This window comes from Panthera uncia, assembly GCF_023721935.1.
Source record: "Panthera uncia isolate 11264 chromosome C1 unlocalized genomic scaffold, Puncia_PCG_1.0 HiC_scaffold_4, whole genome shotgun sequence".
In the NCBI taxonomy this organism is placed as follows: Eukaryota; Metazoa; Chordata; class Mammalia; order Carnivora; family Felidae; genus Panthera; species Panthera uncia.
The window spans coordinates 54,246,153-54,264,376 of NW_026057585.1; the positions used below are offsets into that span (position 1 = coordinate 54,246,153).

An 18,224-nucleotide genomic window follows, 5' to 3' on the forward strand; every position below is an offset into this window, starting at 1 on the left:
AAAAAAAAAAAAAGAAATAGCACACCTATATCCCTTGGATAAATACCTAGCAGTACAATTGCTGGGTCATAGGGTAGTTCTATTTTTAGCTTTTTGAGGAACCTCCATATTGTTTTTCAGAATGGGTGCACCAGCTTGCATTCCCACCAACAATGCAAAAGAGATCCTCTTTCTCCGCATCCTTGCCAACATCTGTTGTTGCAACGTTAGCCATTCTGACAGGTGTAAGGTGGTATCTCATTGTGATTTGGATTTGTATTTCCCTGATGAGGAGTGATGTTGAGCATTTTTTCACGTGTCGGTTGGCCATCTGGATGTCTTCTTTGGAGAAGTGTCTATTCATGTGTTTTGCCCATTTCTTCACTGGATTATTTGTTTTTTGGGTGTTGAGTTTGATAAGTTCTTTATAGATTTTGGATATTAATCCTTTATCTGATATGTCATTTGCAAATATCTTCTCCCATTCTGTTGGTTGCCTTTTAGTTTTGCTGATTGTTTCCTTCACTGTGCAGAAGCTGTTTATTTTGATGAAGTCCCAGTAGTTCATTTTTGCTTTTGTTTCCCTAGCCTCCGGAGACGTGTTGAGTAAGAAGTTGCTGAGGCCAAGATCAAAAAGGTTTTGCCTGCTTTCTCCTCGAAGATTTTGATGGCTTCCTGTCTTACGTTTAGGTCTTTCATCCATTTTGAGTTTATGTATGGTGTAAGAAAGTGGTCCAGGTTCATTCTTCTGTATGTTGCTGTCCAGTTTTCCCAGCACCACTTGCTGAGGAGACTGTCTTTATTCCATTGGATATTCTTTCCTGCTTTGTCAAAGATTAGTTGGCCATACGTTTGTAGGTCCATTTCTGGGTTCTCTATTCTGTTCCATTGATCTAAGTGTCTGTTCTTCTGCCAGTACCATACTGTCTTGATGATTACAGCTTTGTAGTATAGCTTGAAGTCCAGATTGTGATGCTTCCTGCTTTGGTTTTCTTTTTCAAGATCGGTTTGGCTATTCGGGGTCTTTTCTGGTTCCATACAAATTTTAGGACAGTTTGTTCTAGCTCTGTGAAGACTGCTGGTGTTATTTTGATAGGGATTGCATTGAATACGTAGACTGCTTTGGGTAGTATCGACATTTCAACAATATTTGTTCTTCCTATCCAGGAGCATGGAATCTTTTTCCATTTTTTTGTGTCTTCTTCAATTTCTTTCATAAGCTTTCTATAGTTTTCAGTGTATAGATTTTTCACCTCTTTGGTTAGATTTATTCCTAGGTACTTTATGGGTTTTTGTGCAATTGTAAATGGGATCAATTCCTTGATTTCTCTTTCTGTCGCTTCATTGTTGGTGTATAGGAATGCAACTGATTTCTGTGCATTGATTTTATATCCTGCAACTTTGCTGAAATCATGAATCAATTCTAGCAGTTTTTTGGTGGAATCTTTAGGGTTTTCCATATAGAGTATCATGTCATCTGTGAAGAGTGAAAGTTTGACCTCCTCCCGGTCGATTTGGATGCCTTTTATTTCTTTGTGTTGTCTGATTGCAGAGGCTAAGACTTCCAATACTATGTTGAGTGACAGTGGCAAGAGTGAACATCCCTGTCTTGTTTCTGACCTCAGGGGGAAAGCTCTCAGTTTTTCCCCATTGAGGATGATATTAGCGTTGGGTCATTCATATATGGCTTTTATGATCTTGAGGTATGATCCTTCTATCCCTACTTTCTTGAGGGTTTTTATCAAGAAAGGATGCTGTATTTTGTCAAATGCCTTCTCTGCATCTATTGAGAGGATCATATGGTTCTTGTCCTTTCTTTTATTGATGTGATGAATCACATTAATTTATTGTGGATATTGAGCCAGCCCTGCATCCCAGGTATAAATCCCACTTGCTCATGGTGAATAATTGTTTTAATGTATTGTTGGATCCAGTTGGCTAATATCTTGTTGAGGATTTTTGCATCTATGTTCATCAGGGAAATTGGTACAGTTCTCCTTTTTAGTGGGGTCTCTGTCTGGTTTTGGAATCAAGGTAATGCTGGCTTCATAGAAAGAGTTTGGAAGTTTTCCTTCCATTTCTATTTTTTGGAACAACTTCAAGAGAATAGGTGTTAACTCTTAAATGTTTGGTAGAATGCCCCTGGAAAGCCCTCTGACCCTGGACTCTTGTTTTTTGGCAGATTTTTGATTACTAATTCAACTTCCTTACTGGTTATGGGTCTGTTCAAATTTTCTATTTCTTCCTGTTTCAGTTTTGGTAGTGTATATGTTCCTAGGAATGTGTCCATTTCTTCCAGATTGCCCATTTTATTGGCATATAATTGCTCATAATATTTTTTATTATTGTTTTTATTTCTGCTGTGTTGGTTGTGATCTCTCCTCTTTCATTCTTGATTTTATTTATTTGGGTCCTTTCCTTTTTCTTTTTGATCAAACTGGCTAGTGGTTTATCAATTTTGTTAATTCTTTCAAAGAACCATCTTCTGGTTTCATTGATCTGTTCTACTCTTTTTTTTTTTTTTTTTTGGTTTCAATAGCATTAGTCTTCTGCTGCTTTGGGGTTTTATTTGCTGTTCTTTTCCAGCTCTTTAAGGCCTACGGTTAGGTTGTGTATCTGAGATCTTTCTTCCCTCTTTAGGAAGGCCTGGATTGCTATATACTTTCCTCTTATGACTGCCTTAGATGTGGTCCAGAGTTTTTGGGTTGTGGTGTTATCATTTTCATTGGCTTCCATATACTTTTTAACTTCCTCTTTAACTTCTTGGTTAGCCCATTCATTCTTTAGTAGGATGTTCTTCAGTCTCCAAGTATTTGTTACCTTTCCAAATTTTTTCTTTCGAGTTTCATAGCGTTGTGTTCTGAAAATATGCAGTGTATGATCTCGATTTTTTTATACTTGCTGAGGGCTGATTTGTGTCCCAGTATGTGGTCTATTCTGGAGAACATTCCATTTGCACTGGAGAAGAATGTATATTCTGCTGCTTTAGGATGAAATGTTCTGAATATATCTGTTAAGTCCTTCTGGTCCAGTGTGTCATTCAAAGCCACTGTTTCCTTGATTTTTTGATTAGATGATCTGTCCACTGCTGTGAGTAGGGTGTGGTATTACTATCAATGAGTTTCTTTATGTTTGTGATTCATTGATTTATATATTTGGGTGCTCCCACATTTGGCACATAAATATTTACAATTGTTAGGTCTTCTTGGTGGATAGACCCCTTAATTATGATATAATGCCCTTCTGCATCTCTTGATACAGTCTTTATTTTAAAGCCTAGACTGTCTGATATAAGTATGGCTACTCCAGCTTTCTTTTGTTGACTATTAGCATGATAGATGGTTCTCCATCCCCTTACTTTCAATCTGAAGGTGTCTTTAGGTCTAAAGTGGGTCTCTTAAACAGCATATAGATGGGTCTTCTTTTCTTATTCATTCTGTTACCCTATGTCTTTTGATTGGAGCATTGAGTCCATTGACGTTTAGAATGAGTACTGAAAGATACGAATTTATTGCCATTATGTTGCTTGTAGAGTTGGAGTTTCTGGTGGTGTTCTCTGGTCCTTTCTAATCTTTCTTGCTTTTGGTATTTATTTATATTTTCATCTTTTCTCCCCTCAGAGAGTCCCCCTTAAAATTTCTTGCAGGGCTGGTTTAGTGGTCACAAACTCCTTTAATTTTTGTTTGTCTGGGAAACTTTTTAATCTCTCCTTCTATTTTGAATGACAGCCTTGCTGGATAAAGAATTCTTGGCTGCATATTTTTCTGATTCAGCACATTGAATATATCCTGCCACTCCTTTCTGGCCTGCCAAGTTTCTGTGGATAGGTCTGCTGCAAACCTGATCTGTCTTCCCTTGTAAGTTAAGGACTTTTTTTCCCCTTGCTACTTTCATGATTCTCTCCTTGCCTGAGTATTCTGTGAATTTGGCTATGATATTCCTTGTTGATGGTCGGTTTTTGTTGAATCTAATGGGAGTTTTCTGCACTTCCTGGATTTTGATGTCTGTGTCTTTCCCCAGGTTAAGAAAGTTTTCCGCTATGATTTGCTCACATAACCCTTCTACCCCTATTTCTCTCTCTTCCTCTTCTGACCCCTATGATTCTGATGTTGTTCCTTTTTAATGAGTCACTGATTTCTCTAATTCTTAAATCGTGCTCTTTTGCCTTAATCTCTCTCTTTTTTTCTGCTTCATTATTCTCCGTAAGTTTGTCCTCTCTATCACTGATTCTCTGTTCTGCCTCATCCATCCTTGCTGCCGTGGCATCCATTCGTGATTGCAGCTAAGTTATAGCATTTTTTATTTAATCCTGACTAGTTTTTACTTCTTTTATCTCTGCAGAAAGGGATTCTAATCTATTTTCGACTCCAGCTAGTATTCTTATTATTGTGATTCTAAATTCTGGTTCAGACATCTCGCTTGTATCTGTGTTGGTTAAGTCCCTGGCTGCCGTTTCTTCCTGCTCTTTCTTTTGGGGTGAATTCCTTCGTTTCATCATTTTGAAGGGAGAAAAGGAATTAATGAGGTAGAAAAAATTAAAATAAAAAAAATTAAAATTAAAAAATATTAAAATTAAAAAGACACCAAAAAAATCGAATAAATGATGCTAGATCCTAGGTGTGTTTTGGTCTGGGTGTTGAAAGTGGCTTCATAGATTAGAGAAAAAAGGGGGGGGGAGAAAAAAAAGGAAATTGTTTGAAAATTGTAAAAACTGGGTACACTGAAGTAGAGTAAAATGAAATGATGGAAGTAAAATAGAATTTGAAAAAATTTACACAAAAGTAAAGAATATAGTAGAAAAATTAAAGAAAAACATTTGTAATAAAAATTAAAAATAAAAATGAATTTTTTCTTTCTGTATTCAAGAAAAAGAAAAGAAACCAAAAAGAGAAAAAAAGAAAAAAAAATCGTTTGAAAATTTGAAAAAGTGAATACACTGAAGTAGACTAAAATAAAATGATGGAAGTAAAATAGAATTTGAAAAAATTTACACAAAAGTAAAAAATATAGGAAAAATTTTAAAGAAAAATATTTTTAATAAAAATTGAAAATAAAAGATTTTTTTTCTTTCTGTATTCAAGAAAAAGAAGTGAAAAAGAGAAGAAAAAAATTGTTTAAAAAAAGAAAATTGAATAGTTGGACCTGCTAACAGACTGAAATACGACTGAAATTACTTCATTTTCCCCTAGAAGTTTATTTCCATAAACTAAGCAGGCAGTGAGACTTGTGTTCTTGAAGAGCAAGGTTGGCCCAGTTGGGCGGGGCTTAGTGTAACAGCTCTGTTCTCTACTAGATGGCATTGCTAGCCTACTGGGGTGGATTGTTGTGGCGTTCGCAGGTGCATATGTGCATGCATGGGAGCAGTGAAAATGGCGTCATGCAGCAACCCAGTCTCTAGTATGGGAACTGTTCTCCCTTATCAACAATCATACACCCCTCCTTTGTCTTCAGCTTTTGTCCACTCCCCGCTTTTATACAGTCCATGGCCAAGCCCCAGGTAGTACCTCTCTCCCGAATTTTGTCTCAGATGCGGCTGTTTTCCCTGGCCCCTTAATTCTGAGGGACTGCAGCTTTAACCTGTTCCACCCCTCTGCGGAGGGTCTCACCGAGCAATGGTCGGGTGCCAGCTGCGCCCAGGAATGTTCACGGGATGGTGCTGCTGCCGATGCCCAGAGACTGCAGCCAGGTGCCAGCCCGCCCCAGAAAAAGTTCGTGAGATAGTGTAGCAGCAGCATTTCAGAGATTATGGAAAATCACAATACATCTGGCACCAGGCTTCACCCTTAATGACCTTGTTCCAGCACCAGCAAATGTGGCTGTTCTCTGGGGTCTGCTGGGACCAGGTGGCCTCACACCCGCCACCAAATGTCCTTCTAGCAATGGAACCACTACTCCCAGTGTGGCCTGAGAACCTTCTGGACCCCACTCTGCTCCTGGGGATTCGCCCTTCCCACCAGAGCACCACCAGGTATTGAGCTGTGGAGTTTCAGACTCTGCGCTCCCCGTTTACAGTCTTAATGGAATTTAAACCCTCCCCTTTCTCCTTTCTCATTTCTCCCTTTTTAGTTTAGTCCCTGCAGCTGTTTCCAATTTTCACTTTCCAGCTGCTTTTGGGGAGTGGTGCTTTTCCGCTCCCACCCCCCCCCACCGGCTCCATCCTCTCTCCCCAAGCAAAAGTGGCTCCCTGCCCTCCGCGGCTTCTCTCTCCCCCAGTTCACCTCTCCGCGCTGTGTACCCGCTGAATTCTGTGGTTCAGGTTGTGCAGATTATTGTGTTAATCCTCAGATCAGTTTTCTAGGTGTGCAGGATGGTTTAGTGTTGATCTGGTTGTATTTCATGGAGGCAAGATACACAAAAAACTTTCATGCTGTTCTGCCATCTTGGCTCCCCTACCTGAATCTGCATTATAAAGGGAGTTTTTAAATGTTATCATTCGTATTTTATGCATCTGAACTTCTTCCTGGTTGAAGCTGGTTCTGCTGAGTATTTCCCCATTTTTGAAAGCTTCTTCTTCTCCAAATTGTTTCTAGTCCAAGGTGGGCTTTAAAATCACTATACGGATCTTAATGGCTTTGTTCGCAAACCCAAGGTTAAACATAAGGGTCTGAGAGAAATTCATAGGTAATGGTGTGTGAACATATCTGCTTGGTGTGTTCAAAGGTCTATTTTGCTTGCTTCCTAGTTTATACATACAGTTACCTAAAACTGAGTCGGAAAACCTGAGGTATTATCATCACCTAAATAAATTCTTTTTGCTTCTGAATGTTTAAAGGAAAAAGGACCACACAGCATGCCTAAGTTTCTAGGCAATGTTTATGATGATATTTGGCTCGTTCTTCAGAATATATTCTTATTTACATTCCTTACAGAAATATTTCATTCAAGAGAACCTCAACCAATTTTCAATGACTTTATAAGGCAGATGATATACATCTTCAAATATTTCTTTGGATTTATATAATTTTTAAATCATGACACTTACTATATTTCATGTTGTTCCAAGCAGATATAAATTTAGTTTTTAGCTTGTCAACTTCATCTGTTCCTGTAGCCTCCATATTCAAATTCTAAAGAAAAAGCCATCACTTGATTGCATTCTTCTGTAAAGTTTAATCTTTTGACTAAAAGAAAAAAAATTAAAGAAATATCAGTAATGAATATATATCATATGGTGCAATACCTGCTAAAGTTATTTAACTGATTTACAACTTGAACTACGAATGAGCAAACCAGTTTCTTGTTTTCCATAACAGAATACAATATATTCTATAAATATTTTAATTACAGAAACATTTAATATCAAATATACAATAAAAATTATTATACAAAACCAAACAATAATTTCCTCCAGGTGCTCACAATTAAGAACAATAAATTAGCTTAGTAAAACAACTCAGCTTTGGTGCTTGTGAGACTATTCAACTTGTTTTATTTATTATAGAGAAGGTGGTTTTAAATCTTATAAGAAATGACAGCTATCTTCAGAATGGAGGCTTTAAGTCACCATTCTGATTAAGTCACTACTTTCATATAAAACCGAATTGTTTTCTTTTGTTTTTTAAGGCATTTCCTACATTTCCTTCCTATCTCAATACTGCAGCATTTAAAACAATAGCTTAAATTTACAACGGAAAATGTTTTCTTACTTTAAAATAAGAATAAATGTACCTTGTAAGTACTTGCTTTATAACTGACTTGAGGGAAAGGTGAGATGTGTGATATAATCTGAAAAAGGAACAAATTATACTTTAACATGCTTGTGCTTATTTACAAAAATTCACAGGTTTACTTTTCAAGAAAACAATGCTGCACAGAACAGTGCTCTTTTAGGGTAATAAATATCTCCTCAAAAGTATTGATACATTTATTTCTCTAACAGTAGATGTTCCATTTTATAACATGTACTAAAAGCTACTCATTATACAGTGGAGTCAGGAGAAAGCATGGTCCATTGGAAAATTTTTAAAAGCCAATGTGACTAGACATGGATATTCCAGAAAAAGCACTTGAGATGTAGCCAAAGGTTTGACATGGGCTAGAGCACACAGGGCCTTGTAGACCATGTTAAGAATGTTGTTCTTCATCCAAAGAAAAACTGGTTTCAAACAGGAATATCAGAATCTGATTCTATGGGCTTGATTCTAAGACCAGCATGAAGAATAGACTGAAAAGGGACAAGAGTACAGGATTAGAGTTTCCTAGGATTGTACAGGACTAGGAAAGAGATGATAATAGCCTGGGCTGGAACAGTGAAGAGAGAGGGAAACAGACATATAAGGAAATATGTCAAAACTTCAATGTCTTGGCAATTAAATGAATATAGAAGGCAAGAAAAACAGATATGCCAACAGATATACCCATGTTCCTGGCTTGTGAAACTAAATAAATGGTGATAATCATTGAAATAGGGAACATTAGAAAGGATCTGGTTAGAGGAGGAAGATCACAAATTTGATTTATATGTAGTTTGAGATGCCTCTGAGAGATACATGATTCTCTATCAAACATTTATTTAATTATTCAATAAATTATTGCCAGGCACTGTTCAAGGCAATGCAGATACAGCTTAGGACTAAAGCAGTGAAATATTTCCTCTCATGGAGCTTACATTCTAACTATATTCTAGAGAGACCAACTAGGCAGCTGGATATATAGATCAGGAGCTTAGAGAGTGAGAGCTATTAATTTGAGCATTGCTGATGTATCAATGAAAAGTAGAGCTACAAACACGTTCCTCAAGGACTTTGCCATGATTATGTTTACACTCTCAGCCTTGAGAATGATATTTAAGGCCCTTCAAGAAATTATGTCTGCCCTCTTTCTTAGCTTCCTCTCTTGCCATTCCTTCACATGTACCATATACTGAAGCCATTTTTAATATTAATATGAAAGCTTTCTATTGGACATGCTGATACTTCACACCTTTCATGTGCTGTTCCCTTCACCTAGAATGTCTTCCTGCTCACTCTCACTTTTTGACTACCTTATTATCTTGAGTCCCTAAGACCCAGCTTAAGTTTCACCTCCTCTTATAAGACTTGTAAGATTTCTCCCCACTTCCGTATCTCAAATTAGACGGGTCCCTGCTCTTAGCTCCTACAGGATCCTATGTCTTCCTCTATCACAGGACTCATCATACTGAATTGTTATTACTTCTTACCTCTTCCACTAGATGGTCAACTTTCTGAGTATCCGTAAGCTCTGCCTGGCATGTGACTGGTTCTCAAAATGTTTATTAAATGAATCAGTGTACTGATAAATTAATAAACATAGGTATACCACTAGTAGCACTTCTACAAGCTGTAAACCTCTGTCAATTGAACATTTTTTTCACTAACAACTAGAATATAGAAAAGGAAAGAAAATTTTTCCTTCAGAAAATTGCATAATTTAACAAAACTTGGAAAAGCAAGAAGAAAGGTTTATAAAATGTGCATCCACATGATGGAATTCATATCCATTAAAAATGTCTTCAGAAAGTTTGTGAAAATGGAGAAACACTGCAGAATCTAAAACTTTATGCATCATACGGTACTGGCTGGGGAAGGGACAGGGGAAGAGTTAGAAAGAAGCACATCAAAAATTGACAAGTTTTGGGGCGCCTGGGTGGCTCAGTCGGTTAAGCGTCCAACTTCGGCTCAGGTCACGATCTTGCGGTCCGTGAGTTCGAGCCCCGCGTCGGGCTCTGTGCTGACAGCTCAGAGCCTGGAGCCTGTTTCAGATTCTGTGTCTCCCTCTCTCTCTGACCCTCCCCCGTTCATGCTCTGTCTCTCTCTGTCTCAAAAATAAATAAACGTTAAAAAAAAAAATTAAAAATAAATAATTAATTTAAAAAATGGACAAGTTTCTCTGGATGTAAAATTGTGTGTGGATGGTTATTTATTTATTTATTTATTTATTTAGAGTGGAGGAGGGGCAGAGAGAGAAGGCTCCAAACCCTGAGACCATGACCTGAGCCAAAATGAAGGGTCAGACACTTAGGGTGCCTGGGTGGTTCAGTCATTAAGCATCTGACTTTGGCTCAAGTCATGATCTCAAGGTTCATGAGTTCGAGTCCCACTTAGGGTGAGCTCATGCCCCACTTCAGGTGAACACAAGCCCTGCTTTGGGTAAAAACAGTCCCTATTCAGATGAGCCCTGCTTCTCTCTCTCCCTCTTTTTTAAAATTTTTTTAATGTTTGTTTATTTTTGAAGGAGAAAGAGACACAGCGTGAGTGGGAGTGGGGCAGAGAGAGAGGGAGACACAGAATCTGAAGCAGGCTCCAGTCTCTGAGCTGTCAGCACAGAGCCCGATGCAGAGCTCAAACTCATTAGCTGTGAGATCATGACCTGAGCCAAAGCTGGACGCTTAACTGACTGAGCCACCCAGGTGCCCCTATCTCTCTCTCCCTCCCCCCGTCTCTCTCTCTCTGTCCCTTGTGGGATTCTTTCTCTCTCTGCCTCTCACTCCCTTGCACTCTCTCCCTCCCTCTCTCTCAAAAAAAAAAACAAAAAACAAAAATAAAAGAGACACTTAACCAACTGAGCCACCCAAGCACTCCTCTATGTGGTTATTTTTATGCCACTATTGTCCACCTTTTCAAATCTTATACAAAGAACATATGTAATTTTTAGAATTTAAAATTTTTATTGTTAAAAAGCCACCAACCATGAATCTTCTAAATTCAAATGTTTAAAATAAGATAACGTACATACATGTATTTTCTTTCTAAGTCAGAAAGAAAGTAGACCATGGGGAAGACTTTGGTTCAAATAGTTCACAACACTGGTTACCAGGGATACCCTGGATAGTCTTTGGCAAGAATGTAAAATTAATGCCTTAAAGTGGGTGGGGGGAACATGAAGACAAAGTGAGACATTTTGTATGAGGTAAGTCTGTATCTTAGATAATCACTCCTAAATAAATTAGTAATAAATAAATAGCCAAGGTAAGATGCTGTGACAGATTCAGAAATTAATGAGAAATTTTCAAACCTAAAGGAACTTAGAGCAGAATAAATTGTGAAGTTGTTCTTTTATTATTTTTCCTCAAAATTCCTGCTACTATAGATTATTCACTCAGAATAACTATACCCCCAAATGTGAAACATTTGAAACATTTTTGGAACATATTCTTGACTTATCCTATAAGAATACTTTTATTGTCACCATACAGAGGGTAGATGAGAATAATTAAGTTATTATTATAAGGTCAAACTCGTTAAGCTGTTGCTGGTTTAATAATTTGGTATACAGATGACCCTTGAACAATATACAATGCAGGGGCTGGGTGCTGACCCCTGTTTAGTAGAAATCCATGTATAATTTTTTACTCCCCCAAAATGTAACTACTAATAGCCTACTGTCAACCAAAAGCCTTACCAATAACATAAACAGTTGAATTAATACACACTTTGTATGTCACATGTACTATATACTATATTCTTACATAAAGCTAGAAAAAATGCTAATAAAAAATCAAAGAGAAAATAAATTTATAATACTGTACTGTATTTACCAAAAAAAAAAAAAATACATGTATAAGTGGACCTATGCCTTTCAAACCTGTGTTGTTCAAGAGTCAATGGTAGTTACTTTCATGTAACTAAAATTGAATTCCAATCTTCTATAAAGACAGAAACCCACTTTATATCCATAAAAAAAATTAAATGGATGTTTCTAAGAATACTAACTTTAGAGCAGAGAAGATTTTGGAAGATGATCCCTTGAACCATATTGGAAAGTAGTATAAATCAAAATGCTATAAAAAGGGAATAACCAGATCTGACTCCAAAGGCAAAGACAACAAAAACAAAAACAAACAACTGGGACTACATCAAACTATAAAGCTTTTGTACAGTGAAGGAAACCATCAACCAAAATGTTAAGACAACCTACTGAATGGGGGCGCCTGGGTGGCTCAGTCAGTTAAGCATCCGACTTTGGCTCAGGTCATGATATCTCATGGTTTGCAGGTTTAAGCCCCACGTTGTGCTCTGTGCTGACAACTCAGAGCCTGGAGCCTGGTTCGGGTTCTGTGTCTCCCTCTCTCTCTGCCCTTCCCCGATGATACTCTGTCCCTGTCTGTCTTAAAAATAAATAGACATTAAAAAAATTGTTTTTAAAAAGACAACCTAGGGGCTCCTGGGTGGCTCGGTTGGTTAAGCGTCCGACTTCGGCTCAGGTCATGATCTCACGGTCCATGGGTTCGAGCCCCGCATCGGGCTCTGTGCTGACAGCTCAGAGCCTGGAGCCTGTTTCGGATTCTGTGTCTCCCTCTCTCTGTGACCCTCCCCCGTTCATGCTCTGTCTCTCTCTGTCTCAAAAATAAATAAACGTTAAAAAAAAAAAAAAAAAAAGACAACCTACTGAATGGGAGAAAATATTTGCAAATCATATATCCAATAAAGGGTATATATCAAAAATATATTAAAAACTCATACAACTTAATAACAAAATATCAAACAATTGGATTAAAAACGTGTAAAGGATCGGAATGGACATTTTTCCAAAGAAGACACACAGATGGCTAACAAGCACATGAACATCACTCATCATCAAAAAAATGCAAATCAAAACCACAATGAGATATCACCTCATTCCTGTCAAAATGGCTATTATCAAAAAGACAAGAAATAGCAAGTGTTGGTGAGTACATGGAGAAAAGGGACCCTTGTGCATTGCTGGTGGGAATGTAAACTGGTTCAGCCACTTTGGAAAACAGTATACGGGTTCACCAAAACATTAAAAAAAAAGAAATACCATATAATTCAACAATTCCATTTCTGAGTATCCAAGGAAAACTAAAATACTAACTGAAGATATATACACCTGTATGCTCGCTGCAGAATTATTTAGAATAGCCAAGATACAAAAGCAACGTAAGTGTCCATCAATGGATGAATGGATAAAGAAGTCACACACACACACACACACACACACACACACTGGAATACTATTCAACCATAAAAAAGGAAAATCTTGCCATTTGCAACAACATCGATGGACCTTGTGGGTATTTTGCAAAGTGAAATAAGTTAGAGAAATACGCAATCAGTATGATTGCACTTACATGTGGAATCTAAACAAACAAACAAACAAAACAAAACTCATAGAGAAAACAGTAGTTGCCAAAGAGTAGGAGGTGTGGGTGTAAGCAAAATGAGTGAGGGGGATTAAGAGTTATAAACTTCCAGTTACAAAATAAATATCCAATGGGGATATAATGAACAGCATTCGTGGCTATAGTCAATAATTTGGTATTGTATACTTGAAAGTTGCTAAGAGTAAATCTTAAAAGTTCTCATCATAAGAAAAACAAATTTGTAACTTTGTATGGTGACAGACAACTAGCCTTATGGTGGTGATTATTTTCCAAAGTATTAAATCAATGTTGTACAACCTGAAACTATATATGTCAATATTTCAATTAGTAAAAATGGAATATTCAAAGACCTCCTGTAAGTCAATAACAAAATGAGTAGAATAATACACAAAAGACTTGAACAGGAACTTTCTATTTATAAATGGATGACACTTATGATTTTATAAGTGGATGACCAAATGGTCAATATGCCTAAGAAAGGTCTTTAAAAAGGAAAACATGTATTGAAAACAGAATGAGATTGTGTTACAAACACACCAGATTGGCTAAATCTTAAAAAGTCAGTAAACTACAAGTGTTAAGAGAGATGTATAAGGAACTCATACACTACTGGTGTGGTTAAAAATTAATGAAACCACTTTGCAAAAATGTTTGGCAATATCTATTAAAGCTGAACATACTCATAGCCTCTGACCCAGAAACTGCACTTCTAGGAATATACCAAACAGAAATGCATACATGTATTCAATAAAGCGTATGTGTAAACCTGTTCATAACAGTATTCTTTTTTTTTCAAATTTCTATTTAAATTCTAGTTAGTTAATAGCAGTACTATTCTTAATAGCTCCAAACTACAACTCAAACGTCCATCAACTGTGAAATGGATGTATTGTGGTATATATTTTTTTCAGTATGTAAAAAATACTCTCAAAAATACTCTCAAAAGACAGAGTCGCATGAGCAGGGGAGGGACAGAGAGAGAGGGAGACATAGGATCCAAAGCAGGCTCTGTGCTGACAGCAAAGAGCCCCAATGCAGGGTTTGAACTTATGAACCATGAGATCATGACCTAAACTGACACTTAACCAACTGAGCCACGCCCCAAAGGTACATTTTTTACATGGAATGTTATATAGCATTGAGAAAGAATGAGCTACAACTATATCAACAATGTGAATAAATCTTGCAAACATAATACTGAGCTAAAGAAGCCAAACAACACACACACACACACACACACACACACACACACACACATATGAATCCCTTTCTAAAAGTTCAAAAATAGGCATAACTAATCTATGATATTAGAAGTCAGATTCGAGATTACCTTCAGAAAAGGGGAAAGAGGAAGGAGTGACCAAGAGGAGACACAAGGGTAAGCTTTGGGGTGCTAATGCTCTATTAAAATCTTTATGGTGAAATTACAGGTATGATCACTTTGTGATAACAGAGCTATCCATTTATTATTTATTATTTGTGTATTTTTCTAACTTTCTTAAAAGTTTATTTACTTTGAGAGAGAGACAGAAAGAGAGGGAGAGCGTGAGCAAGGGAAGGGCAGAGAGGCAGAGAGAGAATCCCAAGCAAGCTCCACACTGACAGCACAGAGCCTGACATGGGCTCAAACTCACAACCATGAGATCATGACCTGAGCCAAAATCAAGAGTTGGATGCTTAACCGACTAAACCACCCAGGCACCCCTGTGCACTTTTCTGTATGTATATTATACTTCAGTAAAAATGTCTATTAAACAATTGCTTTGCCAACGTGGAACAGATGGCTTTTCTTTGCCTTCAGAAGGGAGTCCTGAGAAGAGTACATCAAATACAGAAGTCCAGCCTAGAATGCAAAATCTGAATCTAGCATGGGGAAACATCACTCTAACCCCAGATGAGGAACCATGTATTTCAAAAGGGGAGGGAGAATTATATTCTTCAAAAATGTCAGTGTCGTGTGAGACAAAGAAAGGCTTGGAATCTTTCCACATCAACAGAGATGAAAGAAACACAAAAGCTAAATGTAATACCTGCTTCTGAGAAAAGGAATAAAATTATAAAAGGTATTAGATTGACAGATCTAACTAGATGACAGTAATATTGTTATGAAGTCTACAATAAAATATTTAGACATAAATGGTCACAATGAATACAACTTATTCTCAAATGGTTCTGAAAAATAATTTCATATGTATGTATGTATGTATATATATGTATGTGTGTGTATATATATATAAAAGATTAATCTGGGTAAAGGATTTTAGTTGTGTTTTATGTACTATTATTATTCTTGCATATTTTCTCTAAGTTTAAAGTTACTTCTAAATAAAAAGATTTTAAAATTTTTAAAAAAGGGAATAACCAAAAATTCCAAATAAGGAGAGGATTTGCCTTACTGACTATTAAAACACATTACAAAACTAAAGTAATTTGGGCACCTGGGTGGCTCATTCAGTTAAGCATCTGACTTCAGCTCAAGCATAATCTCACAGTTTGTGTGTTCGAGCCCCACATCAGGCTCTGTGTTGACAGCTCAGAGCTTGGAGCCTGCTTCGGAGTCTGTGTCTCCCTCTCTTTCTCTGTCCCTCCCCCGCTTGTGCACGATCTCTCTCTCTCTCTCTCTCAAAAATAAACAAACATTTAAAAAAACTAGAGTAATTAAAGTTTAGTAAAACTTGAATTTATTATTATTAGCAAAGGATGACACTGAATAAAACATAATAGGGAGAAAAGAAATAAATCCAAGCATATATAAGAATTTAGTACCTAACATAGGAAATATTTCACATCATTGAAAAAAATGGCTAATTTGCTAAACAGTGCTAGAGTAATAAGCTAGCTGGTTTAATAAAGCTACCTCACAGATTATGAATTCTAGACAAGTTAAAGAATTGAACACAAATGCACACACTTGGCACATGTGCTCATACGCCAGAGAAGTGTTAATTAAAATTTTTTAAACAATCTTGAAGAAACAGATTTTCTAAGCCTGGTATACAAAACTAGGAATCAGAAAGGAAACTGTAATCACATAAAAATGAAAATTTCAATATAGGAAGAAGAAAAAGAACTTTAACTAGGTTAAATTACAATTCATCAATTAGGAAAAACTTCAATATCTATTACATAGAAAAATGTTCTATGTATGTTTCTAATATACAAAGAGCTCCTATAAATCAATAAGGGGAAAAAACACACCCCCCCCCAAAATCCAGGCATTCCAAAGAAAAAGGCCAATAAACACAGAAAAATATTTTCAAACTTACTAAATCTAAGTAATGCACATTAAAGGAATTTCATATTTTTTTCATCATCATAAGAGATTAAATTGGTGAGTCTGAAGAAACAAGCATTTTACATAATTATTTCTCAAATAATAAAGTCCATGAGGGCAGAGAATGTGTCTTTTTCACTACTATATCCTTATAGCTAGCACACTGGTGTGCTAATAGACACAAATATCTGCTGATGACTAAATTATGGTATATGCATATTATGATATAGATCTATATTTATTATGATAAAAAGATATTCAGGGAGCATCAAAATATGTGAGGCAAAACTGATAAAATTGTAAGAAGAAACAGATGAATCCTCTATTATGGTTACAGACTTTAACATCCCTCTAACAGAAATACAGGTCCAGCAGGCAGAAAATCAGTAAAGACAGTGTTGAATTAAATAGCACCATGAGTGGCACCTGAGTGGCTCAGTCAGTTAAGCCTCAGACTTTGGCTCAGGTCATGATCTCACGGTTCACAAGTTTGAGCCCCACATCGGGCTCTATGCTGTCAGCATGGAGCCCACTTCGGATCCTCTGTTCCCCCCTCTCTCTGCCTCACCTCCGCTTGCTCTCTTTCTCTCTCTCTCTCTCTCAAAAATATATAAACATTTTAAAAACAAGTAAGTAAATAGACCATTAATCAACTGGACATAATTGACAGACTACTTCACCCAACAAAAATAGATTACACATTATTCTTAAGTTCACATGGAATATTCACCAAGAATGACCAGATTCTGGGCCATAAAACACCTCCTAACAAATTTAAAAGAATAGAAATCATACATTTGTTCTCACCACAATGGAGTTAAACTAGAAATCAGTAACAGAAAGTTGGCTGCAAAATCTCCAAATACTTGGAGATTAAACAAAACACTTCTAAATAACACAAGGCCAAATAAGAAACATCAAGAGAAATTAAGAAATGTTTTTAACTAAATGAAAATGAGAATACAACTTAAAATTTGTGATATGCCGCAAAATTCCCTTAAAATTTACAGGAAATTAATAGCATTGGGAATGCCTATATTAGAAAAGAAGAAAGATCTAAAATCAATAACCTAAGCCTCCACCTTAGGAAATCAGAAAAAGAAGAGCATATTAAGTCTAAAGTAAGCATTAAAAAAAAGAAATAATAAAAATTAAGGCAGAAAGAAAGAAATCAGTAGAGAAAAGCAACAAAACCAAAGCTGATTCTTTGAAAAGATCAATAAAATCTACAAGCCTACAGCCAGGCTAACTAAGAAAAAAAAACAGAGAGAGAGAGAGAGAGAGAGAGAGAAAACACACAAATTACTAACATCAGAAATGAAACAGGGGACATCACCACAGATCCCATGGCCATTAAAAGGACAATAAAGGAATATTATGAACAGTTCTATGCTCACAAATATGATAACCTAGATGAAATGAAGCAATTCCTTTAAAGACAGTTTGCCAAAATTCACACAAGTAGACAATTTACATAGGTCTATATCCATTAGAAAAATATGAATCAACAATTAATAACCTTCCAAAAAAAAAAAAAAATCAGGCTCAGATGGTTTCACTGTTGAATTCTTTTTTTTTTTTTTAATTTTTTTTTCAACGTTTTTTATTTTATTTTTGAGACAGAGAGAGACAGAGCATGAACGGGGGAGGGGCAGAGAGAGAGGGAGACACAGAATCGGAAACAGGCTCCAGGCTCCGAGCCATCAGCCCAGAACCTGACGCGGGGCTCGAACTCACGGACCGTGAGATCCTGACCTGGCTGAAGTCGGACGCTTAACCGACTGCGCCACCCAGGCGCCCCTCACTGTTGAATTCTACCAAATATTTGTACCAATTCTCTACACTCTCTCCCAGTAGAAGCAGAGAAAATACTTCCTAATTCATTCT

The 18,224-nt window shown here is 36.7% G+C and overlaps 1 protein-coding gene across 3 annotated transcripts in view; it reads right to left on the reverse strand.

The window, feature by feature from the left end:
• Nucleotides 1-18,224, reverse strand: part of ATG4C (autophagy related 4C cysteine peptidase) — a 157,650-nt gene that overhangs the window by 125,149 nt on the left and 14,277 nt on the right. For 2 of the 3 annotated variants that reach the window (XM_049617061.1, XM_049617058.1), the window contains exons 2-3: nucleotides 7,648-7,704; nucleotides 6,962-7,100 (exon numbers count right to left, since the gene is read on the reverse strand). In XM_049617061.1, coding sequence (XP_049473018.1) covers nucleotides 6,962-7,037 — 76 coding nt within the window. In that variant the 5' untranslated portion in view covers nucleotides 7,038-7,100; nucleotides 7,648-7,704. The remainder of the gene's footprint in view (nucleotides 1-6,961; nucleotides 7,101-7,647; nucleotides 7,705-18,224) is intronic. The other variant, XM_049617059.1, reaches the window with a different exon arrangement.